Source organism: Rhinolophus ferrumequinum, chromosome 5, assembly GCF_004115265.2.
Source record: "Rhinolophus ferrumequinum isolate MPI-CBG mRhiFer1 chromosome 5, mRhiFer1_v1.p, whole genome shotgun sequence".
In the NCBI taxonomy this organism is placed as follows: domain Eukaryota; kingdom Metazoa; phylum Chordata; class Mammalia; order Chiroptera; family Rhinolophidae; genus Rhinolophus; species Rhinolophus ferrumequinum.
In genome coordinates this window covers 59,205,983-59,232,632 of record NC_046288.1, presented here as the reverse complement: position 1 = coordinate 59,232,632, position 26,650 = coordinate 59,205,983, and the positions used below count along the sequence as shown (strand labels likewise).

Sequence of the window (26,650 nt, the reverse complement as noted above, 5' to 3'; positions counted from 1 at the left end):
AAAAGAGGGGAGTAGAAAATTAAAGTGTAAGCTATCAATGAAACATTATGCAGACATTAAATGGGGGGGTGGGTCGTGAAGACTATGAAGTAACATGGACAAATTGCTAATGAAAAGTGAAAAATGTACCTATGTAAGCTGTACTACTTAGTATTTAGGTACTCTAACCTCATCTATGAATAGAAAATTAGAAAGACTGGAAGATTATAAAAATTATACTAGTTGTACTATGTTGATAGGATTATGACTGATTTTTCCTATTTCCTGAATTTTCCAAGTATATATGCTTTTATTAAATTGTGTTTTGTTTTCTTTTTTACAAAGCTCATCAAACTCCCCAGTCAGGATGGCCTGTTTACCTCCTATTCACAAGGCTCAATACATGGAGTAACCTTTGACTTCACCTTCATCTACTCAGGTCGGCTCTTTAAGTCCTTTGTTAAAGGTTCTGGAATACCCATGATGAGCACTCTCTTTACTTCTCTTATGGACCTTATAATAATGTCCTTATAACTCTTTCTGCACCGATGCCCAGTTCCACCTCCTCTTATCTAACCTCCCAAAGTTTAAGTGTCCTATGTCTTAGAGCTCAATTGGCTGTTCCCATCTCTCTATTTACATTCTTACCCTAAGTGATCTCATACCATTAAGCCATGTTTAAATATCAGATGATTCTCCAGTTGAAGTTTTCAGCCCTAATCTCTTCCCTAAACTCCAAATGTCCCTTTATCCAAGAGCTACTGATAAGCAAATCATATCTAATACATCTAAACAGAACTCTGGGTTTTCTTTCTACGCACTCCCCACTATGACTTATTTAATTCATTACCACACAAATAAATTAATAAGTCAGTTCCCCTCAATCTCAGTACTTGGTATCATTACCGAATTTGTTGATCAGGCCAAAAATCTTAGTCTTCTTCCTTGCCATTTGGCACCACCATACAGTGTTCCAGAATGTCTGATCAGCTATACTGCCCAAATACACACCTGTCTACTTCTTTCTGTTCATGTCCATTTTCTGTTTCTGTATCAGCCACAATCACCTCTCATTTGGAAATGAAAGACATAAAATATCCTTCTAAATATTCTTCCTGGTGGATTTCTTACACAATATCGTGATAAATTATCATTATTCAATATTAATAATTATACATTAACCACAATTATTTATTATTAACTGTTAATATTATTAATTATTGTACTGTATCTTATTATATTATAGTCCATTCTTCACACAGCAGCCTGAGTTATCATTAAAACCATAAATCCCACGTCATTCCCATGCTTAAAATCCACCAATGCCTACGCAGTGCAGTTAAAATAAATTTATGATTTATTATTATTAATATTACTATCACGATAGTATATAAAATCCTCAAAGGCTGTATAAGATCTAGTCCCTGCCTACTGTTGAACTGCATTCCAGTCCAGCCCCTATCACTGCCAACCCCCCTGTCTTGGACCTCACGCATACTCAGCTCATTGCTGCTGTGCAGTTGTCTATCCCTCTACCTGTTATGTTCTTCTCCAGGTCTCGTCTGGAGTGGCTCTTTCTCATCAGCTCACATGTCACCTCTTCTGAGAGGCCTTCTCTAACCCCTCAGCAGATCTTCCTGTCCCATATCTCTCTCTCTGAAATTTTTAAGCCATTTATTATGTATTTGTTCCCCTCCCCACTAGAATATTGGCTCCATGACAATAGATTCCTTGTCTTTTCCTCTTTTTTTAATCCCTTAAACGTAAAAAAAAAAAAAAAAAAAAAAAAACAACTTTTACCTAAAAAGAACTTAGCACTTAGTGGACATAGAATATTTTTTTGTAAACTTTTTTGCAGTATATAATCTGTACAGGAAAAATTCACCAGTTCTAAGTGTAGAGCTCAATGATTTTTTTTTTTTAAACAAAATGAGCTCAGTCATATAATTCCCACCCATATCAAGAAACAGAATATCACCAACAACTCAGAAGCTTCTCTCTTTGCCCCCTCTCAATTATTATCTCCTCAAAAATAACTATTACTCTGACGTCATCAGATTAATATTCCCTGTACTTGAACTTCATATGAACAGAATTGTACAATATATACTGCTGTGTTTGTCTAGATTCTTGCATTCAGCATTATATTTGTGAGAACCATCCATGTTTTTGTATGTAGTAGTAGTTCCTTTGTTCTCATTACTGTGTAGCTTCATTTATACATTCTATTTCACTCTATTCTAGGTAGACATTTGGAGATGTGAATAATACCTGTCTTTTAGTGCACATTATGTTGGTGTTTCTGTTGGGTATACATCTAAGAGAGGAGTTGCTTGGTCAAAGTGTTTAGCTTTACTAGACTCTGCTAAACAGTTTTCCAAAGGGTTTGTGCCGATTTACGCTCCTTCCAACAGCATGTGAAAATTCTAGTTGCTCCCTATCCTCATCAACACTTGGTGTTGTCTGCTTTTCTTAACCGTCGCAGTTCTGTTGGGTAGCTTAGTAGTATCAGAATTTTCTAAAGGGATGTATGTATGCTTTCTGATTTTACTCTTGTTGGGTACCCAATTCTTGTCTTAATATTCAAGTAAGGTTTACTACTGTTGATATTTACGTGTAATCGTACCTGAAAGGGTTTCTTAATTTGATATTTCAATGGAGTTGCTAAAGGGGTTTGTGGATAATGGTTGAGTTAATTATGATTCTATAATGAAAATTAGATACAGTTTACCATATATAATCATATACAATAAATTACAGAGAAGTGTTCTGATTTTATCCCCATCTTCTTGTGCTTCATATCATTCTTATCTCCAATATTTGTACTAATGTTCGTCTCTCTTTTCTTTAGCGCTTCTCACTAATTCTTCCTCTTTCCTTATAAATGGATTCAATTTAAGAGTATAGGTTCAAGTGCTGAGTCATTATCAGGCAATTTCTTCAACTCTGTCCAGTGTTGTTGCTGTCTCTGACTATGCGATACTGGTGCTGAGTTTTCTGCTCTGCTTGTTCTATATTACCATCTCTATGCCGCAATACTTCCATGCGACATCACCACAGCTGTAATAATTTTGATCAAGTTGGGTTTCATTCTAGCATCTCTTCATTGTTGGAAACTGATTTATTTCAGAAACTCATTTTAGCATTTTTATCAAAGGCACATGTCACCTATGTTTGGACGTTTTGATTTGTCTTTGGTTTCAATATTTTAATTCATTAACTGGGAAAACGACCTATCTGGTGTTACTGAAGTGATTGCCTAAGGTATAGGAGTTTAGACTGGGAGACATCTAAGGCCCTTCCAGTACTCTCTTGGTTTAGGTGACATAAGGGACTTAGTGGGTCAGTTGCAGTCCCTACTCCAAGAGACAAAGGAATAGGACACAACTTGACCTAGGGATCCAATGAGGTCAGGGTCATGGGATGGAGGACAATCACAGGGTTTGCTCCATCTCTTCCTTCAGGTCTCTGCTCAGATGACATATATAAAACGGCAATCCCCACCCCCACCCAGCACGCCCTGTCCTCTTATCATCTGGTATATTACAAATTTCCTGATATACTTTCTTTCTCCCTGCTTTAAAACATAAGCTGCAGGAAATGCAAGGCCTATCTGTTGAGTTTACTGTTGTATCCTCAGTACCTAATATCTCATCCATATTCTTTCTAAACTTCTGCAGGCACTAAAATTTTAAGCCTCTCCCTCACCCAAAGTAGTGCCTGGCACATATAAAACACTCAAGAAATAATTGGTTAAATGAATGAATGATTAAAAACTCCTGGCCCTCCCCTGTCTGGCATTCTTCAGAGATCTGGACTATCTGCGATTCTATCAGTTGAAAATTTACCTAACACCCCAACAAGAGTAAAGGAGTTTCATTCATTTCCTCCTCCAATCACATTTATTTTCTAACATATAATTGAGAAATTATGGGAATTTCCCGAAGAGATGGAGAATCAGAAGTATCTGTATTTAGATACCCAAAGTTTTGAGGCCTGTGGGGAATGGGAAAGATAAGGAGCAAGAACAAGGGAGAAGGGCAGAAAGTGAGTTCGGAAAGACCAAACGCAAACCAAATACCTTCCACTTGTGTTCTAGGCTGTATCTTTTTATTTCTCCTCTTAGTCATCAGATGAAAACTATATTCTCCTCATCAGGTGGAAACTGTATCCTCCAGAAAACAGAAAAGCCCTAAAACCTCAAGGGCCCCATCCTCTGCTGGGATGGCTGGGAAGTCATGGGCAGAGGTAGAGGGAATACTCAACATGCTCATATTTGTTAATGAAGTGAGAAGACCTTTTCCCCTGAGAAAATTTATAGAGGCCTGGAGGGTTCAGCTATGGATAATGAGGCCATTTGGAAAGTTCAATAGCCTGGGCATCTATGAAACAAAAGAAAGCAAGGTCTCCAGACTTTTTTTTTTTTTTTAATTAAAATTTATTGGGGTGACAATGGTTAGTAAAATTACATAGGTTTCAAGTGTACAATTCTGTATTACATCATCTATATATCACATTGTGTGTTCACCACCCAGGTCAGTTTTCCTTCCATCACCATATATTTGACCTCCTTTAGCCTCATCTACCAACCCGCTCCCCGCTTACCCTCTGGTAACCACTAAACTGTTGTCTGTGTCTATGAGTTTTTTTTTCTTTGTTTGTCTTGTTCCTTTGTTGCTTGCAGTTTTATATCCCACATATCAGTGAAGTCATATGGTCTCCAGACTTTTTGAAAACTTTGATTTTATTATCCAGTCCTACTCAGTATCATAGCACACAAATACCAGTTGAGTTCCTATTATTCATAAGTGCCTAAAGGCCCAAAATGATTCACAGCCTTATGTCCCAAAGACCTTTAAGATATTCAGGTCTTAAAGGTCTTGAGGGTTAAACAATATATATATATATATTCCTCTGTGGAAAGAGGAGTACTGTACTTCTATGATAGGACTGACAGAATGCCAGGCCAGTGCAAGTGCAAAGTGTACCAACTCTGCTCCTATGAGCTTGGTAGCACAGGTGGTGTGGAAATATGAGATGGAGGTATTTCCATGAACTAGACCCATGCAAGTGACTGGATGGGCTTTAATGCTTCTGTATTTTTGTGGTTGACATCTTTGTTTTCAATTGTTAATCTTTTACTAGACAGATATGATTTCTTACTAAGAGACAAATGTACATACAGATGTCTTTACTTGAAAGTTACCAGAATATTGTCATTGAAATCTAACAAATTGACCTTAAAATTTTTTTTTTTGTGAGGAAGAAAGCAAAGCACAAAAATAAGCAGAACATGTCAGAGAGTCTATGTGTGATCCTAACTCTCAAAATTCACAGAACACAGTTACTATTAGTATGTTTGCTTAGACAGAAATTAGAGAGATTATAAATGCCTGTCTGTCAATCCATTTCTCCAATTTCGTGATGGTAGTGGTGAATTGATCTCGTTTGAGAATTACTGTATTTCAGATGCTAAAGGATCTGGGTGATAGGTAGGCTGACTCTCCCCTTATCACATCATAAAGTTCACCTGCCAGAGAGCTGACCAGGTGTTTCAGGCCCTGTAATCCTTTGGAAAATCCCCCCAGAAATTTCCCTGGAGGTCTGTATATCCCTATTTTTAAAAAATATTAACAAAAGATGTCATTTAGAAAGGAGTATATTTTCTTTTTCTCCCCTCTCTCTTGAGTAGTGGTAGGTATTTTATCTCTTTAAAAGTAAACTCTTTTCAATAGGAGTGAGATATGTCCCTGGGCCCATCTCCTAGTAGGCATTTATGCTTAATATTTGTGAAGTGAGTATTGTTCAGCTTTGTTATGTCTTGTGATTATTGTAATTCACTTACTGTGAACAACTACAAAAATTTCAGAAAAGATAATAATGTGCTGCCTTAAAAGGTTATAAAATTTTATCTAATGGATTTTTAGATTAATAAATGCAAAGGAAGAAATTGGGCATATAAAGAGCAGAACTTTATGACTTATGTGTCCTCCCTTTCTTATAACATGAGCTCACAAAAGTTTAGGGCTGGAGTCCTACAGAACTTTCCTAGCCCCCAGTTTTAAGGATGTGGAAAACTTAGAGTCATGTGTAATGACTTTTTCCCCTTCCTTTCCTCCTCTCTCCCTTTTTGGTTTTTCTCTGTTTTTTGTTTTGTTTTGTTTCTGATTATTTGGGTTGGGTTAGGGGAGAGACTATTTATACAGATATTGTTATAGATCATGATTCAAGTGCTCTCCCAGTGCAATTTTCATTAATCATTCCTCAGGGAAAAAAAGTTTTTCCCTCACAGAACAATGAAACCTAGTTAAGACTTTACAATGGAGTTAAAGGAGCAGTGCTATTATATTAGTCTTGACACTGGAATTGTCATTGTCTAATAATTTGGTAATATTCTAAAAGAGATTAAAAGTTTTCTTAAAACAGCAAAGTTTTCTGCAGAAACAAGGTGACTAACCACTTTTGTAAGTTTTTTGTAAGTTTTTTGGTGAGTTTTTTGGCTTCATCATTAATCTTTACTACTGCCCACGTTTATTTTCGATTCTTTTCAATTCCTATAACTCCCCAATTTTGATTTTCTGCCGCACTTAATTGGGGTCACTAATGATAGTACTTTATCTCTTTGTTCTCACTGTAGAAATCCAGAAACAAGCACACTGTTCTTTCCACAGGTAGTTGGAAGCCAGTATGCCTTAGTCATGGGCAAGTCTCCACTTGCCCAGAAATGCATTGGCATCCCATCAGTGGTTGTATATGTAATAAAGAAGATAAGACAAAGGAAGAAAACACACCCACCGGAAGAAATTAATTTTGTAAAATTTAGCAGAACTCTAACGCTTGAAACCCGGGGACCAGGGTTGTTATCTAGGACAGCAGTGATGCATAGATAGGCAGCGTTCCTTATCAGTTACTGAGCAACATCACCCAAAGGTCCATGGAGTTGGGGGAGGGGCAGCAGGAAGGCATTTTGGAGGGTGAAGTCTCCAGGGTGTCCCTAATCCAGAGCTAGGACCCACAGATTTCTTACATATCCGAGGTCCTGAGTCAATTGCTATAAGACACATCCTAGGCATTGGAATTATTTTAATGCTGCTTGTGATTGTCATATGCAGTCAGGTTGAAAACTACTATCCTAAACGAAAGCCTGATGGGGAGTTTGAGGTCCGCGCTGGGTGAAAGGCAAAGCACTGAGCTTTAGTAAGAAGATTCTTAGTAACCATGTAACATAGGTTGACTCTCCTGCCTTCTGTCTCCATGCCTATTTCTTTGTCTATACAACCAGGATAACGGTGCCCCATGAAGTTGTTGTGAGAATCGCATTTTATAATGTCGGAGCTCAATAAAGTTCTTTAAATGACATACCAGGCTAGTATCTAGCACAATACTTGCACAGAGTCATACTTGTCAGCCAGAATGGAAGCTGGCATTGTGTGGTCTGAGAGTCAGGGTGAAGTGGATAGTGGCTGCCCTCCAGTCTTGGCCCTGATGTGGCTGAGGCTACTGGTCATGCCAGTCCATCTCTGATTAAAACATAATAATAATAACAATTAATAATAATAATAGTAATATAAGAAGAAGAATAGCTAGTAATAGCAAGTAAAAGAAAAGTGAAAGAAAATCTTGTCTGTTTCACGAAACAGCTTGCAATCTTAATCAAAATTTCAAGTTAAAACTAACATGTTATAAGTTTTATAGCCAGGTGTTACATTTCATTTGGGAGACCCTAATTTAGCTCATTGTGGTACCAATTGTCTTTATTATTATTATTATTATTATTATTATTATTATTATTATTAATCTCCTCAACCCCACTTATTCCCAACTCTACCAGGCAGGTTTTTATCAGGTCAGTTTGTCAAACTTGACCCAGCATTTCTTGGCCTTGTCAGATGCCTAGAGCAAGTGTGTTATATCCAGATACACAGTCCAGAAGCAAGGCCTGCACTACTGTAGTAGTATTATCTAAGCAACATTCTGTTCCTTAAGTCTGCTTCTTTTTTTTGCTTATCTTTACAAGTTAAGGTAATAAATAAACGGATGCATCAGAAAGTGACCCACCTTACCAAACATTCAATCTGTTTCAGATTGAAGTTTTCTGACTTACCAAGGGGATTTGTGGTGAGTGGAGAGAGCAGTCATAGAGTACACGCCCACCTTTTGTTTGTTTGTCAGGGAACTGTATTATCCACTAAGATAGCTTCTCTGTGCTGCAACTTTCATCACATATAGCTTCTTCCACGAGACCTTCAGCTCTGATAAACTCATCCTGCAACAGGTAGTATTTAATTAGTTCATGAATATCATTACAAGCATGCCTTGTTTTATTGTGCTTCACTTTATTGAACTTCACAGATGTTGCTCTTTTTTTTTCTTTTTTATAAATTAAAAGCAAGACCCTTCACCAGCAAAAAGATGACAACTCACTTTAGTGTGAAACACTATTTATTGTGGTAGTCTGGAATGGAACCTGCCCTATCTCCGAAGTATGTCTGTAGTATAAGCGATAGTATTTAATGGTTAGATACCACTGCAAGAAATGCCGTGGAAGCTACTCCACACTTCAGGGTTTAAATGATATTTCTCCAAAGAGGCCTTCTCTAACCTCCCCTTCCTATTCTAAACTAGATTCAGCTTTTTTCCTCAGTCCATTTCTGTCTTTCCATGTATCTTACTTTTTAATTATTTCTGGTTTTTTTTCCATGCTTGTTGGCTTTCTGATTTCCTTCTAGACTAAAATCTCCATCAACATGTCTGATCTCTGAAAAGCAGAGGAGTTATTGTCTACATAACATTCAGACTTTTAACATGTCATTTTTTATTATTAAAAGAATCCCAAGGATTTTTTTGACATCAGATTATAAATCTTAGAAATGAAAAATTTTAAATTAGGATTCTATTATAATAGCTTCTGAAAAAGAGCCATACATGGATATTGTGAAACAAAATTCTAACAGGAATCATTGTTAACAGTTTGAAGGGTTTTCCTCCATAAATATTTTTATAACTATCAGTACATGTATGCGTAACCTTTTAAAAATATACACAAACTGGATCATCCCATACAGAATGGTCTGCTCTTTGTATTTGTCACTTCATCATCATTTATCTGAGAGCTCTTCCATGTCAGCACCTATGGCAGATGTAGCTCTGGTATTCACATATTTTGTAGCTGTACTGTGTTCATTGTAATTTACTTAACCATTCTCATGTCAACGGACGTTTAGATTATGTCCTAACCATCTTTTTGATAACACAAAACATACAACTTAGTATACATTTACAAGTATATTTAAAGGGTATGTTACATTTCCAACAATGGGATTACCAGGTCAAAGGGTATATGTATGTATGCTTAATTTTGATATATATATAATATGCAGTTTTAACCTCCTGTGTCTTGATCCACAAGGTGTTTGGGAGACTTCGCACTTTCCAATGGAGATCTCTTATTAAAGATTCCAATCAAGATAAATAAATCAAACCTAGAAATGATCACTCGGTAAAAAGTGAAATTGTACCCTCTGAATTGTTAGTGGAGGAACAGAGGAAGTAAATTATCAAAAGACTGCAATGTATAACCCCATGTAACTGCCAATTTGTAGGATAAAAATAATCCACACTTTGATGGCTTGTCATGTTATTATTGAAAAATGTATTTTAAGCAAAGGCTAAATACTAGACCAAACTAAAGTAGACATTATCTATTGAGGATTTCTGTCATCAGATATGGAGAGGTTTTAAAAGCTGGGTCACACTCTGTCTATAGAAACATGATGCTGACATGGATATGCCATTGTTTGGTATCACAGTGTAATCCTGTCTACAGCCGTTACCGTGGGTTTTCTGGCTGTTAATTTGCTTAACCTGTTCTGCGATCACTGAGTATTCTTCCTACTCTGGAAATTGTCAGAGTCTATGACAAATGGTAGTTCAAGTTTTGCTATCAGGAAAATCAGTGACCTCTCCTATGTTTGTAAAAATTGCTACTACTGTTGGATTAGGTGTTGCCATGTTTGACAACTAACAAAGTCTCACACCTGTTTTTTTCTTTTCCTGATTGTAGCGTATAAGTGTAATAAAACAATTTTCATTGTCCAGTCCTGGAAGTAACTAATTGCACCTTTGTTTATTGACTTAGGGAAGTGGGGGGCTCGGTAAGGGTGTGTTTGGTACCTCAGATAAAAGATCCTTGGGAAGCCTTGTTTTGATGACTCCAAAATACCTTGCATTTAAATTGTGGGCCAATAAGGGAACAATGTAAAAGTGGTTTTATCAACTATTGGTGTTCATATTGAAATAATTGAAAATATTATTGATGGTTTATACTTAAGGCTGTTTCTTCCCAGGGCAGAATTCTGGAATTCTTATAGTCATTACTGAGATGTTCCACTTTGACTTCCAGGTGGCAGTAAAATTGTAAAGCTAGAATACAGTCATTCAAACTTTTCTCTAATTGATAAATGGTCAGACCTCATGATAAGAGCCTGGGTTTGAAAGAAGATTAACCATAGATAGGCTCCCAATAGTTGTACTTGTAAACAAAAATAAAAATGAATACCAGCTGAAAGTGAAAACTTGTTTTCCGAACGTTTACTCTAGACATCCCAGCATCTATTGAGAACATGATTTGCTCAAAGGAGACTCCCAACCATAAGCACACACGTGTTCTCCCAGTATTCTCTCAGCACCACAAATCATTTGTGTCAGAATTTGAAATGTGTTTATATTATACATATGCATTTATTTATTTATCTACGATCACCCATAGAGATTCTCTCCCTGCCCTGGTGAGTACGATAGTATCCAGCACTTGATGACATAGGTATTGATTCAATAAATGACTCCATTTTTCCACCAGTCTAAATGCCAGTGTGGTAAAGCCTTGCAAGAAGATGTTGTTGTGATTATTTATTCAATATATCAATTGAATATTACATTTTAGCTAGTCACCTATTTAAAATATATATATTTTAAAATTGTCAACCTAATATATGTTTAGTTTATAATAGTCAAATAATGCAGAAATGTATATAGCACAAACTAGGAGGTTCCTTCTCCCACCCCCAGAGTATCACAGCTAACAGTACGATGTGCTTTCTTGGCACCTCCTTGAGATCACACATGCCATGGCAAATAGCTAATGGTGAAGAAACAGGCTTCTTCTGGACTAGGAATCCAGAGCATGAGTTTGAGAAGAAGCAACTCAGCTAATCAGGGCTGTGGTTTACGTCAGATCTCCTTACTGCGTGGTGCCTAACGCAGCTGCAGGAGAGCAGAAACATCCACTGCTCCCTCTACTGAGCTCGCTCCTATTCCACTAAATGTTACCATCAACACTAGGCTTTGACAAGAAAAATGATACATTTCTTCAAAAGCAAAAAAAGATGCTGCTGGGACCTTACAGTTGGGATGTGATGTGACGTAGTTGTCATCTGCCCTCATTAAATAAAATGGCCCAGACTCTCAGCCTCTTTGAGGCCCCAGATTTAGAATAATCTTTATCATCTGATCAACAGATAAATTTCACATGAACCAGATGCTTTTCTATACCAAGAGTCTCTCCTTCAAGACGTTCTATGGAAAATGCTCATTTCACATACTACTGTGAACCTGGTAGCTATCATTTATTTTGTGAAAAACTGGCTCATAAAATAAAACACTTAACAACATAATCATCAGTGAAATCCAATGCTCTGTGTACCCGTTTCTTAGGCTTTTAACTAAGGTTAATTAGCCTTCACCTCTCCTATATCACACAAGGAGATGAGAGAGGTAAAGTGATTGACAACACTAAAGGACAGACCAAGTAAAGCAGCAATAGTAACAACAGTAATTAGTAAAAAAATAATAGTAAATAAAGACTTATATTCAGCACTTATGTATCAGAAGCTCTATGCTAATTAAATATTAGTTTGGTGCAAAAGTAATTGTGGTTTAAAAGGTTAACAATAATTGCAAAAACCACAATTACTTTTGCATCAACGTAATACCTACCTATATTGTCTTATAAAATTTATAGAAGTAATTTGCAAGTTAGATATGATTATCATTTCAGATGAACAAAGACTAAGAGAGGTTATGTAATTTGCTCAGTCGTGAAACTAGTAAGTGAGAGCACAGTGGTTGGCATTTGCATCTCCAATTTATTGGTCATGGCTTAGAGTGATTGAGAACTTTGATGTGATATCCAAGTATGGCCAGAAAGAGTGTCAAGACTGATTAGCCCTGAGTATCTGCCATGAGTATAAGTACGGACTGGGGGTAGCAGAACATAAGCTGCATATTTGTCTCTTGCATCATAGTGTTTCGAGATGATGTAACTTAGGGAGGAAAAAAATGTCACTTAAAGTATATTTTGGTATACTTAAAGTATATTTATATTTATATAAATGTCACTTAAAGTATATTTTGTCACTTAAAGTATAAAGTATATCACAGTCTAAAGGCCTTGTGCCCAGTTCCAATAAAAAGCCACATGGTTGCAAAGTGTGCAGTGGCTGAGATATGCCAGGGGCAGAGCTACTGGCTTCCCGCAAACAACAATCATCCCATTGGCCATGCAGCTCCCCGATGGCTCCCCAGCATTGTCACATCCCAACAAAGCGGCTTTGCCCACATACACATAGGCCTGATGGCTGGCACCGACAGTTTCCCTGAGAAATGCACTGTTCTCTGTTCTGAGTCAGTCTCATTGTTCAGAGTTGAGGGATTGAGGCTTATGTCCAGATATGGGACAATGATATGTGCTATATTCTTGTTGTCAGCAGTAGCGTGGGTCACCATGCGATCTAAACTTCCAAGTCTGCGATGCTCTGAAATGACCTCCTTGCACCCTGACCCTCACACTTGAATACCTATTTGTCCCTAACTCAAATACCACATCCTCTGAAGTCTTCCAGGACCACCACTACCACCAGCAGCAGAGTTGGCTTATTGATTCTTGTCTCCCTAGCATCTAGGACAGTGCCAATAAATCTTTAGCAATTGAAAGAATAAGTTAAACTGCTGGAGAAATTGGATATAGTTAAATTACAATGATTTCTGTGACTCAGAAGATGAAAGGAAAGTAACTATTCCAAAGGTGCTTTTCTTGGATCTACTCTAATCATGTATGAATCACACAATCTAGTGGCAAAAATATGCCATGTTTCCCCAAAAATAAGACCTAGCCAGGCCATCAGCTCTAATGCATCTTTGGGAGCAAAAATTAATATAAGACCTGGTCTTATTTTACTGTAATATAAGACCGGGTCTATAATATAATATAATACAATAGATGCATTAGAGCTGATGGTCCGACTAGGTCTTATTTTGGGGGAGAACCAGTAGTTCTCCCTTCTGCTCCTGGGTGTGGTGGGCTATAGTACACAGGAAGAAACATGCTCTGTAAAATGTGCTGATGATGGTTCAGAGAAATCAGAAATCTGGGGCTCATGAGCAGAGACTGATACATATCGAAAGTGTGTTGTTTGTGTGTTTCTTTGCTTTTGATATGTACAAAACTCATTGACATATCTCCCACTGGTCTCTGAAAAGCAGATAATTGATGTAGTAGTAAGTGGTTTACCAGCAGTATCTATGACTACATGCATTTTATAGACACAAAATGTTAACTAGTGTTCAAAAGTCTACTGAACATCAAATCTTGTGTGTTGTGCTGGGATGCTTTGGGCTGCAAATAATAGAAAGAATCTCCAAATGGCTTATATAATAAGGAAGCTTTATCTCAAAAACAGAAGTCTTGAGATAGGGTCACTGAAAAATTGATTAATTCAGCAGCATAGTCACATCTTAAAGGACTACTTTGCCATCCTCTCTGAGTTAGCTTTGTTCTCGAGGTAGTTCCCTCATGGCTGTAAGATCGCTTCTGCACTTCCAGGCAACACGCGGTGAAGAGCAAGGAAACTTCCCAAAAGAGCCAAGCTGCCCTCTCCTCACATCACATTGGCTAGGATTGGGTCAGTGCCTTTCATAACAAATCATTGATGAGGGAAATGGGGTTGCCAAAGCTTGCTTAGGCAATTAAGGTTTACTCCTATATTGAAGATAAGGTCACCTTCCTTGGGAAGGTATTGGGAAAACCTGAACTAAATCAGGATTCTTTTAATATGGAGAAGGCGGATGGAACTTGGCTCTTGACTAGGGAACCAGTCGTGTGGGCTACATATGCTCAGTGGAGATGCCACATTTATTTCCATACTATCTTCCATAGTAGTGAATCGAAGTGCCCAATATGCTAATAATCTTAAACTGTGATTTCATGTTAAAATTTAGCCATTACCTAGTGAGGTAAAGATAAAACATAAAAAATAAACTCAGATAAGACAGAAAATTCTCCATTACCTGACTTCACCAATGAAATTTAAATCCCCACTTCCAAATTAGGATGTTTATTGACTGAAAAGACTTGGGGCATTTCTTTGAGAGAAGGAGAGATAGCCTTGGAGTGAACACAGGAAGAGGAAATACATGCAAAGATCCTGAGACAAAACTTATGGGATCTGAAAGTGCTGGAATGATTGATGCACAGCAAGCAGGAAGAGAATTGCAGGAGGTAAGGGTGGAGCTGCTGGAGAGAGGGGCCATTAGAGCTTTGTAGGTTGTGGTAAGGAGTTCAGGGTTTCATTCTAAATGCAGTGGGAAGCCACTGAAGGATTAAATAGGATCTACAAATGTAAAGTGACACCAATAATCCAACATATAAAAGGCTCCTTTTTTATGTTGGAATGAGTAACTCCATTTAATGTAGGCTGTATGTCATCAGAGAAGCTACTTAACAAAGTCCCAACTTCATTACCTTGGTTCTATGCAAAGTTGAGCTTTAGTTCTAGAGGTGGATGCATGTTTATGGGCGGGTAGCCTAGTGCAATAACTTATTCTGGAGCAACGCTAAGACATTTTAACTAAAAGATGGTGCCCCTGAAGAGAAATAAAAGTTCCTATTTCTCAATTTGGTGAGGATGCTACTCATTTCAATAGTTGTTCACTAAGTTATGTCCTAAGTGACTTCTAGAACCTAGAAGGGCATGCTGCCAGCAGAGGGGCAGGCAAGTACATCTTCCCACATGGTGCTATAAGCCAGCTCTCCCTTCAGTCATGCATGTGGTTTGTATACTCTGGGACATATGCCTAAGGGGTTTCCTTCCTAATGGAGTCCACTTGTTCTTGTTGCTAAGTCCTTTCACACTTGAGGTTACATCACTGAACTCAACACATTCCAGACTTTCCTGTTTCCTTAGCAGTTCCTTGATAAAAATTTCATGTCAGTTTATTCCTCAACAGTCTGTCTCCTTTTCAACCATCTTTGAGCACCTGTGCATATGTGGAGGCAAACACATGACCAGGCATTGAAGAACAGTGTTTGAACATGGTCGTGGGGAGCTCAGAGAAGTGAGCCTGGATGCCTTCCTAGAGGAAATGACAGTAGATCTAAGCCTTGAAGGAAGCTTCTTCTCGCTTCTGTGAGAAAGATGGATTAGACAGTGGAAAGGCATAACTGAGGACAGTGGTTTAGAGGCTGCTGCAGAAGGCCAAGGACAGGCCAAGGAGGCCTGGGCCATCCAATGTTTAAGATGAGTTGGCTGAAAGAGGTAACCAGATATTCCAGGAATAGAGCCAGGGGGATTTGGAGAATGATTACACATAAGACAGAACTGAGATAATTCCAAGAGTTTTCAGTCAACCCTATCTCATCCCCAAAGCATCGTTCTCAAGCTGACACAGGGTCACCAGAGTTCTTCATGAGATCCTACCCTGGATCCACTCCCCTTTTCTATGACCTCTTTTTGGTACACTGTTGAAGAATAAGCGGTATTATGTATACTCTTCAAAATAAAGCCCTAAGAAGTGTTAGTACTCTTATTCACAGAACACTTTAAGATGCTTCCGGGTAAATGCAAATTATTAGGAGTCATCTTTGCCTATTTACTACGAATGGCAGACAGCCTTAGAATGGTTAATGTCAGAAGAGAAATTATTTTCCTAAATGTTGTTTCTTTTCTCTTTTCATTATGAAGTATATTTGGTGCTCTTCGAACTGGTGCTTATATGGTGTACATTTTGATGACCAAAGGCCTGAAGCAGTCAGTTTGTGACCAGAGTTTTTACAATGGACCTGTCAGCAAATTCTGGGCTTATGCATTTGTGCTAAGCAAAGCACCCGAACTAGGTGAGTGTCTCGTCTCCTTCCACGTCTTCCCCCACCACCTCCTTTGTAGCTACATAGCCATAATATTTACTTAAAACCAACCAACAAACAAACAATTTGAAGGTCGTTTTGTTGGTAGCAGGAAAGTTAGGATTAATGAATTTGAGTTCTCGACTAATTTCACTTTTTCTCTCTCTCCTCCCTCCCTTCTTTTAAATAACTATACATTGTGTATATGAAGAGCAAAATAGTTTACATAAAACATGCAGATTTCCAAGCACTACTGAATATGCACTCTCAGTGGATTATAAAATCTACACAGCCCCTTCTCTCGGGCCCATTAGCAGTTCAGCTAATATTAACATATGAGGAAAAATTAGCAACATGACTACTGTATTTTCCCAAAAATAAGACCTAGCTGGACAATCAGCTCTAATGCGTCTTTTGGAGCAAAAATCAATATAAGACCCGACCTTATTTTACTATGAGACTGGGTATAATATAATATAATATAAATATAATATAATACCCAGTCTTATTTTACTATAAGACCGGGTCTATAATATAATATACTATAATATAATATAATATAATACCCAGTTTTATTTTAATTTTTGCTCCAAAAGACGCATTAGAGCTGATTGTCCGGCTAGGTCTTATTTTTGGGGAAACGTGGTATTTCCAAGTCCCATGTCAAAGCATCCTTCCATTTCTGGAGTTAGGATTCAGACTGCAAAATTAAGCTTTTCATTTGGGTGTCCTCATGGTCTCATTAACAAATGCTAAGGGTTGGTTTCTGGTGTTGCTTGATTGTAATCATCAAAGAGACAGGCCTTCTTCGGAAATGAATACTGAAGTATGTAGGGATAAAGGGCATGGTTCTGCAAATAAGTCTCAAATGGTTCAGGAAAAATACTTTGTAGTGTGTGTGTGTGTGTGTGTGTGTGTGTGTGTGTGTGTGTGTGTGTGTAAAAAGAGAAATTAGATAAGGCAAAATGATAGCAATTGGTGAATCTGGTTGAAGTATATACAACAGTTCTTAGTTCTATTCTTCCAACTCTTCTGTAAGTTTGTAATTATTTCAACATTAAATAGTTAAATAAAAAGTAAGAGTGATTATTGAAAGAGAGAGAGAGAGAGAGAGAGAGAGAGAGAGAGAGAGAGAGAGAGACGGGCCTTGGCGAAAAGGAATGTAGTTCACCGTCTATTAGGTTGGTGCAAAAGTAATTGCGGTTTTTTCAATTATTTTTAACCTTTTAAACTACAGTTACTTTTGCACCAACCTAATAGCTACTAATTTTTAAAATAACTGGCTATATTTGTAGATTCCTAAGGTTTTTCCTTCAGCTCTTTGATGGACTTGAGTATAACTGTGGCACAGTTTAGCAGACACAGTGAAAAATTAAGTGGCAATGTATTGACATGGCACAGTTCCCCAGGAAAATATTTTTATTGCCAGAGAAAGGGCTCTGCTGGTGATTATAAGCTCTGAGTTCATTATGAGCAGAGCTGACCACTGTCTCACAAACTGGTATATATCCTGCGGGAAAACCGAGCTATCCTCTGGGTTTCTTAATTTTTTTAATCTGGAATTAAGAACTGTGTGTATTAAGTTTAAAATAGTTATTTATTTATAGATTGTGTTCTCTCTCCCGTTTTCCCTAAAAACAGGGGGAGAGGTTGTAATTTCATTATAAGCCACCTACAATGTAAGATATCAGCAGTCTTTCTGGAAGGTATCTGTAGTTCATGTCCTGTGTCTATTCACAAACTATACGAGGCCTCTGATATGTGTCAGCAACCTACTTACTTTCCACTCAGTGCTATAATACCTGCAGCCTACAAATACCTGGCAACTGGTTGGAACGATTGGTTGGACCAGTCTCTTCCCAGGTCAAAGACAAGGGAAGAGCAGCAGAAGAAAACTTTTTCTGAAAACCTTTCTTAAGTAAGTGGCCTGGGTATGAAGGTGATTCCTGCACACAACCCACGATAACTAGATCCCTGGTGTGTGTGTGCCCCCACAGAGAGCCTGAGTGGCCTTAGGGTGAAATGCATTAGTGTCGATTTATCCATTCATTCATTTAATACATTTATATTAAGCACCTACCACGAGCTTATATTCTTCATATAGTTGCAGATCCCTTATACAGATATTTTCATGGTCTGAGTATCCCTTTTTCAATTTTAAAATATGAATTTGATAGTAGCTTTCCCAAAGTAAGTACTGAATCAAACCAGATCCAAAAATTAGTGCCAGTGGCGTGTCTCAGAGACAAGCAGCCCCTGCCCTCGTTTAGGGAATGTATTTGTTTGGATGCCTTTCCTTTTTGTTTGTTTTGGAAGTTAAGTTCCTTCCCAGGTTTTGCTTTTAGAAAACCTTGTCACTACCATTTAAGAAAGATTTATCCATTTGGATTATTTAGAACTTTTCTTATATTTAGGTCCCAAGTTCTGTTTTTCAATACAGATTCTGGACTCCCTTATGCACACACAGGAAGAAAAGTTTTTGCAAGAAAAAAAGAACAGTTCTTCCACATTCAATACTGAAACACTATATTCCCCCCAAACCCACATGCCTTCAGTTTTCACTAAACTTTCTGTTTTACTGTGGCAAAAAATACATAAAATTTACCATGTCTAACTGTACAGGGCAACGGTATGAAGAACATTTGCAGCCATCACACCCATCCATCTCCAGCACTTTTTCATCTTCCCCAACTGAAACTCTCTACCCATTAAATAATATCTCACCATTCCCCCTTCACTAAAATCTTAATAGCAGAAAAGCCATACTGTTTCAGCAGAAATCAATGAGCTCATTTCAGTGAATTATAGGGTGGCAGTCTACTAGAACAAGTGGGGGAAGAGAGCCACCAACCAGCCTTGTGTGCCAAAATCCTGGAACACCTGCTGTTTTCATTATATTAAAACCTGCTGAGGTTGGGTTTTGTTAAAACTTGGAAACATCTGCTCTGAGTCTAGGTCTTTGCTCAGTTGAACTTGTCTTTATTTTTGAAACTCTGACTCAGCAGAGCTCCAGCTAACTCTGCTAAGAGGAATGCAGCAGTTTGTGACAAACCACACACAGCAGGTTCTCTGTGACTCTTGGTGGCCGTGCACACACCCTGGGGATTTCCAAGTGTGGAAGGGACACCTAGATAAGAAAACACCATACGCTGCCTGCAGCCTGGTTCTTGACTGAAAATAGCTGAACCAAAAGTTAGAGAGACTATGGTAAAGAGAACATAAACCAAGGGTAGATAAAATATGTGACATTTCTGAAATGTTCAGGAATCAAAAGTCGCAAATACTTAATACTTAGACAAAATCTTTTCCATAATGCCAACTGGACCTTTGGCTGGGAAACATCACATACACCAGCCCCTATCTTAATTTGCATTTCTAGGATACTGTAGTTTTGACAAGCCTGTAAATACCGTGGCTTGGCATGACTGGCTCGTGAGAAATCAAATGTGATAATAGGTGGTTTCCCAGAGGAAAAATTATTGTCTAACTGCCAGAGTGCTGTGACTGTTTAATCTCAGCTACAACATCAAAAGAACCATGGGAGGTCTTGGGGAGCCCTTCTGGAACTCCACCCATTTTCCCTTGCACAAGGGAAGCTACCAATCTCTGGGTCAGTGGCCTTCTTGGGGACAGTAACCTTGATATGGCATTAGAGTGGTACTCCTGAGAGGCTCCAGGGCCATTATTGAAAGAGCCTCATCTTCGTTACTCCATCTACCATTTTGTATATCTGTTCTGAAAAAAAAATTCTTGAGTGAATTCAAAGTAATTTCATTTTGAAGATCTCATGACATGTCCTTCATTCCCATCTCCCCATATTAAATGGAAACACGTAGTGTGTCACAGATCAAGCCTGAGACCCTCACTCAGACAGGAAAAACACAAAGCAGTTTTCTATTCCAGAACTATAGGTTCCACTTTCCATTCACGTTAGCCCGTCCTAATACAACCTTTTCTTTTGTCTCCTACTACTTTCCTCACAATGAAATTGTTCTTTAGACAATAAAGTTTTAATATAAAAAGTGATGGTGGAGTTCAAATTAAATCTGTGAGACCATAAAAGGACGAAATGCTTATTACTTTATGGCAAATAACTTCTATTACAATATCTTTGGATATTGTGGGATTTATGTCTTACTTATTGCTTAGAGGCTCATAAAAGACAGCTTCTTAATTATGAATGACTAAATTTGTTTTTAACGTACAGTTCCTTGGACTTCTACCTTCTTTCCACTGTGAACAGAATGGACTGGAATTATTGTGCCTATATGATCATCCACAGAGGGAAGGGAGGCACAGAGTAATACTTACATAGAAATAGTGGATCTTTGACAGGCACACACAAAAAAGCACAACTTAACACTAAGAAGTAGAACCAGGTCTCCTAACACTAGTGTTGTCCCTTAAGTATACAAGTGAGAGTTATAAGCATAATATGTCAGGTATCTCACAAGAGAAAAGAGGACTTCAGAGAAATTTTTATAATAGGTTCAGAAATGCAGCAACTGGCAACTTTTCTGTTCTAAGCAAATATGAAGTAATGATATTTAACAATTCAGTAGGGAAATAAACTAATATCTCCTGCTGAATGAAATGGAGCACCACCAGTATTATTCCAACCATGGCCATCAGAACCTTAGAAGCCTTTCCAAGTTCCAGCATTCGTTGACTTTCTCTTATGCCAAATGTTTTAGGGTACCACTGAAGTATGAGAGATAAGAACAAATCTAAATCCCTTTGTGCTTAATTAAATTTCAGAATAAGAAGAGGGGCAACCTAGTTTTCTTTGATCTACAAAAAGAACTCAAGCGTGAGTTTACCGAAGGCCATGAAGGATGTTGGTTTTCCCCATATCTGAGAATCATAAAGATAGGAAAGAGAAAGAAGCATTTGCCTGCATAAACCCTGTTTCTGTCCCACATCCCAGTGTCTCTTCCTCTTTTTTTGTACTTGTTCATGGAATTGGGTATATTTGTTCTTTATCCATTTTTACCTAAGTGTTCTACAGTATATTTTTCAGAATCCCTAGACTTCTCAGACAATCATTGCAGATATATAGCATCGACCTACCTGAGACTAATTCTAGCTTCTATAATAGAAATTCCCTGCCTTAGAAAGGGGACAGTGTTAATAAAATTTTGATAGCTTTGGAGAGCTTTTTCGAAGTTAATTCCATAAAAATGTATTTCAGTTTTTTATTAGTTGGTTCATTGGTATAAAATATTCCTCTTACCCTCTTCAGCACATATGATAGATGACTTTTGTTCTCTTTTTCTGTTTTTGCCTTTTGTTTAAATTTTACTTTTCTAGCTGCCATATGTCAAGACACCATGTTTTACAGAGAGCTTACAAAGATATGCTTTTAAGGGAGCCCTTTGTCATATACGAAAGAAAAATAGTTTACTGCTCCAGAGAGGCTTACGAACATCATGCTGGGCATTTGAATTCCAATCTGTTTCTCTTGATTGAAAACTGATCTGAGACAGGTCACTTGACTCTTTCAGGTGATATTTCCTAAAATGTATGATGCAGTTGGAAGTCAGGCAGCATGGTTACTAATGTCCCTTCCAGATCAAAAATTAATGAAATTTTGTGTACAATACCTTTCTGAAAGTAACATTTATTAAGTTTTTACCATGTACCTATTGATTATCCTATTTAATCCTTCGACAATTCCAAGCTACTATTACTATCCCCATTTTACAGATGAGGAAACTGGAATAGTGAGAATAAGTATCGTAACTTGCCCAAGGTCCCAGAGCTAGTAAATATCAATCCAGGATTCTAACCCAGTCCGTCTTACTCTCAAGGACTAGTTCAAGAGAACTACTTTTCTTGCAAAAATTTAAATTATCATTGTCATGGTGCAGGGGGCTCATGGGCATTCTTTTCCTCGTTTGTCTTCCAGGAGATACAATATTCATTATTCTGAGGAAGCAGAAGCTGATCTTTCTGCACTGGTACCACCACATCACTGTGCTCCTGTACTCCTGGTACTCCTACAAGGACATGGTTGCCGGGGGTGGTTGGTTCATGACTATGAACTATGGCGTGCACGCCGTGATGTACTCTTACTATGCCTTGCGAGCAGCGGGTTTCCGAGTCTCCCGGAAGTTTGCCATGTTCATCACCTTGTCCCAGATCACTCAGATGTTGATGGGCTGTGTCATTAACTACCTGGTGTTCTACTGGATGCAGCATGACCAGTGTCACTCTCACTTTCAGAACATCTTCTGGTCCTCACTCATGTACCTCAGCTACCTTGTGCTCTTCTGCCACTTCTTTTTTGAGGCCTACATCGGCAAGATGAGGAAAACCACGAAGGCTGAATAGTGTTGGAACTGAGAAGGAAGCCATAGCTCAGGGTCATCAAGAAAAATAATAGACAAAAGAAAATGGCACAAGGAATCACATATGGTGCAGCTAAAACAAAACAAAACACAAGAGCAAACAAAACCCGAGGCAGCTTAGGGATAATTAGGTTGACTTAACCCAGTAAGTTTATGATCCTTTTTGGGTGAGAACTCACTGAGTGCACCCTTATCCAACAGGACCGCTGCTAGAAGACCCTATTCCCTCTTTATCTGTCAACTTTAGGACAAATGAGAGCAAAAGTGAGCCAGAGGCAGAGAGAGAGAGAAATAGAACACAAACAAAGGCTATTAACACTGTATGAAAAGTATTTACTAAGTGTTATATTTCTCTACGGATGAAAGAAGTTTACTTAAACTGTGCAAGCACATGCTCACACAATCCTTTCGAATCTTTTTGACACTAAACTGGAGCCAATAGAATAGATAAAAATGGAAGAGACACAGGGTGTATATCTAGAACATTGATGCTTTTGCAAAAATTAAAGCCTTTTAAGAAAGTTTAGTTAGTTGTGGCCCCCATGAGAAAAGATGTCTTAATCACCTCTTATGAAAATGGATATAAACAACTACATTTCAACTAAGAAAGACTGGTGTTTTTCCCTTCACAATACAGCCTCAGGCTAATAAGTTTGCCAAAACTAAATGGGGCACAATTTTTTTCCAAGGTTCTTCTGGGAGGATGGAAACAAAGCAGCTCAGTCCTGGAAGGGGCAGCTCCATGTCAGAGCATTTGCTAGTTTCACAGTAATTTCTACTCTTAAATGAGATATGAAGTATTATCCTTGGTTCAGGTGCCCCGGGCTTTTGAACAGAAGAGTCAATACAGAATAGAAAAGATAAAACTCAACCAAATGGTTTGAAAATGGATTCTGTACTGCATGTGAAAAGGTTCAACCCAGTACCATTCTTGAGCTGGGAAAGGGAAAAGAAGGAAAGAAGTGAGCCGAAGATCAGTACAATGTATACTCCTCCCTATTTGACTTCACACATACTCATAACTTTCCACATGAAACCCTGTGGTACAGTCCATATTTTCTATATTTTTGTGAATTTCAAAAAGAAATCTGCAGGGCTGTTTCTGATATTGGGTGAACACTGTGTTTCTGCATCATCTGCATTTGCGCCCGTAAGCAATGTAGAGGTGTGTAAAGTGCCCTCTGCTGGTCAAGTGGAGATACTTCAACAAACACTTCATGCGAAGTTTGGCTGGAACAGTTGACAACAAAGGGCCCCCTACAGACTTATCCTTCAAATTTTAGATATGAAATACATGTCATATTTTTGGCCAAATCAGAAGACATTCTTCCTGCTTCAAGTCAGCTTCAGAAATTTTTTAAAGGGACTTTCGCTCTGGAACTCAGAAAATCAATTAAGAGCCATATTCTTTAAAAAAAAAAAAAAAGGCTAGATAATATAATATTATCGGTAATATTTCAGTCCTTTACAAGCCAAATAAATGTGTAAACATTCCTAGTATTTCAAAGAAGCAATTATGTAAAATTGTTCAATGTGATATAATAGTATTCTAATTGGTTAAATAGCTTAATGATTAGACAAATTAGTTGAAAAGATTAGGGGCTACTACACTGCATAGATTATACACGTATAACCACACATGTATGCACACGGATGTGGGGTACACTGAATTTCGAAGCCCAAATGAATAGAAACATTTTCTGGCTAGCAGAAAAAGAAACTATAGTTTATCTTTCTTGCTTTATTTGAGAGTCTGCAGTAAAAGGGATTTTTTTTCAAATTATTTTTATATTATTTTAGCTTTAATTGTGTTGTCATTCATGAAACAGAGCTGCTCTGCTTCTCTGTCAGAGATGACAAACGCTTTCTCAGCATCTCATTTATGTGTGGAATTTATTAGAATACAGTTTTATTCCATTCTGTGTGAATGGTTTGAACAGTGAACAAAGAATCCGTGCAACCCAAGTCATGACTGATAGACTGGGGTGGGGGCTGGGGGTATGCAGAGAGGGAAGCTGTTACATCTGTATTAAATTAGTGTGAACAGTCTATGATGTCTTGACATTGGTTCATAGATAAGAAACAATTGATGGAAGAATGTATTATTATGAGGACAAAAGCTGACATGAGCTGAAAAGACAGGTCCTGCTATAACAACTAATAGATTCTTAGGATGCAAATAATGTTATTTTGAGCTTTGAAAGTACATGATACTGTGCAATAAGCTTTTTTTTTTTATAACAGAAAATAAGCCGAATAATTAAAATGAGGAAAAGATCAAATAACAGCTGACTTGAGTTCAATTGTAGGACCAGTTAGAGCTCATCTGGTTGATTTGACTTAATTATTTAATCCATTGATCCTTTAATACAGGTTAGAATAAGGAAATGAGCATAGACCTTAAGACCCTAAGTGATTCCCAAGCACTTTCATTCTGATACAGGTTCATACTTGTGTTCTCGTGAAATAATTTAGAATTTTTGTTTACAGGTTGAATGTCTAATAAATAATAGTTTTTAAATTAGCTAAATATATCTAAAGGCATTTTTGATGTTTATCATGGGAGGAGAAAAAACACATTAAAAAAACAAAATTCTGGTATTACAGGTTCAGTACAATGTTTTTAACATCTCAGCTTAACTGCTTACTTATATCAAGATAGGAGGCTGGACCACCTATCCTGGAGGCTTTGCCACCAGGCTAGTCGATGGCAAATCTGAAACCTACCAGAGAATTGACTGCCACATAGCTAATCCTGCTGTCAGTTAACATTCCAGAAAAACTTGGGCAAGCAAGTTTTTATAGCTGCCCCACTATGCTGCAATCGATTATCTTTCTACTGAAGATTTTCCACTGCATTCCAATTACAGTATGGTGAAAACATTCCTGCATTGAAAACAAAAACCAAAAAAAAAAAAAAAACCAAATCATTTCATATATAAGTATATGCAATTTGATTTAAAACATCTGAGTATCGACCCAAGTCTATGAGTTTGCAATGAAAAGCATTCTAGAGAGAAATGTTCTATTTATCGAGCAGGAGGTTTTATCTGGACCTTCTAGTTTTACTAATGAGAAAAGCAAGTGCTATATTCATATCCAGTGCCAGGCAAAAGTACCAAATAATCATGTATTCAGATTATTATTCCAGGCAATTGACTGAACATCCTTCTAATCACACACCACTACCAAAATTAGGGGAGGGACAATACATAGATACATGTTGCTTAAGAGGTTAGGGGATTAATTACATCTCTGTCACTTCACCTCTGCTAATGTAGCTTTGGACTGAGTCAGAAAATCAGTCCATTGGAGTGAGATTTTTGTAGAATTGAATGGAAGGACACTTCTAGGAAAGAGACCCACAAATTTTTTTTTTAAATCGGATGTTGTATCCTCATAATAAGATAAAAACCTGTCGCTTCAGAGGAACAAATCGCCTGAAGTCAATTACACTGGAGTAGAATATTCCAGAAGTCTGGCCTCATTCCCAGACTGCTGAATTACCTAGGAGAGAACATGCTCAGGTTACTATCTTTTCTTTACGCTGGTAGAACAGCCTCTCCTCAGTGACTGTATGTGTCACACAACTTGAGTCAGCTCCCACACATCCTGAGGGCTTTTTTCCAATTTAGTTAATGATTCTTTAACACTGTTACTGGATTTGGCCACCTGCTGATTCAAGACAGTTGTTAGGAGAGTGGAGAAGATCACAAACTTTGCCTCCCAGAGTTCAGTGCTTTGAGTTGTATGTGCGTGGTCCATGTCTCTCTTTTAGATACTTCCCTGTAAAAGTTTCCATCCTGAAAACTACAACTGATCGAGAATTTCATGATGAAAGCCCAGAACTTGAGTCCGTTCTTTTTGTTTTTGATAATAAATATTTTGTTATCAGTTTGGGATGATAGTAGAGCCTATGTTCATGCTGAGTCATTGTCTCCTGTAGCTTTTTAAAGTTGTTCTTCTGTCCCTTTTATATTTACATACAAGACTAGACTCTTTGTGCCTCAGACCTATTACCATCAAGAGATTTTGCTAAGAATGCACCGCAGCAAAGTGAGAGCTGATAAAGCAATGATACTCTATTTTGTGCTGACAATCAGTAGGAAGTGTTAGGTCCCAGTTTTCCAGCGAACCAACAGCC

General features: G+C 37.8%; 1 protein-coding gene across 2 annotated transcripts in view; it reads left to right on the top strand.

The window, feature by feature from the left end:
- The window catches only part of ELOVL6 (ELOVL fatty acid elongase 6), a 119,611-nt gene extending 94,170 nt beyond the window's left edge, over positions 1-25,441 (top strand). For both annotated transcript variants that reach the window (XM_033105509.1, XM_033105510.1), the window contains exons 4-5: positions 15,996-16,147; positions 22,065-25,441. In XM_033105509.1, coding sequence (XP_032961400.1) covers positions 15,996-16,147; positions 22,065-22,489 — 577 coding nt within the window. In that variant the 3' untranslated portion in view covers positions 22,490-25,441. The remainder of the gene's footprint in view (positions 1-15,995; positions 16,148-22,064) is intronic.
- The last annotated feature ends 1,209 nt before the right edge of the window (positions 25,442-26,650 follow it).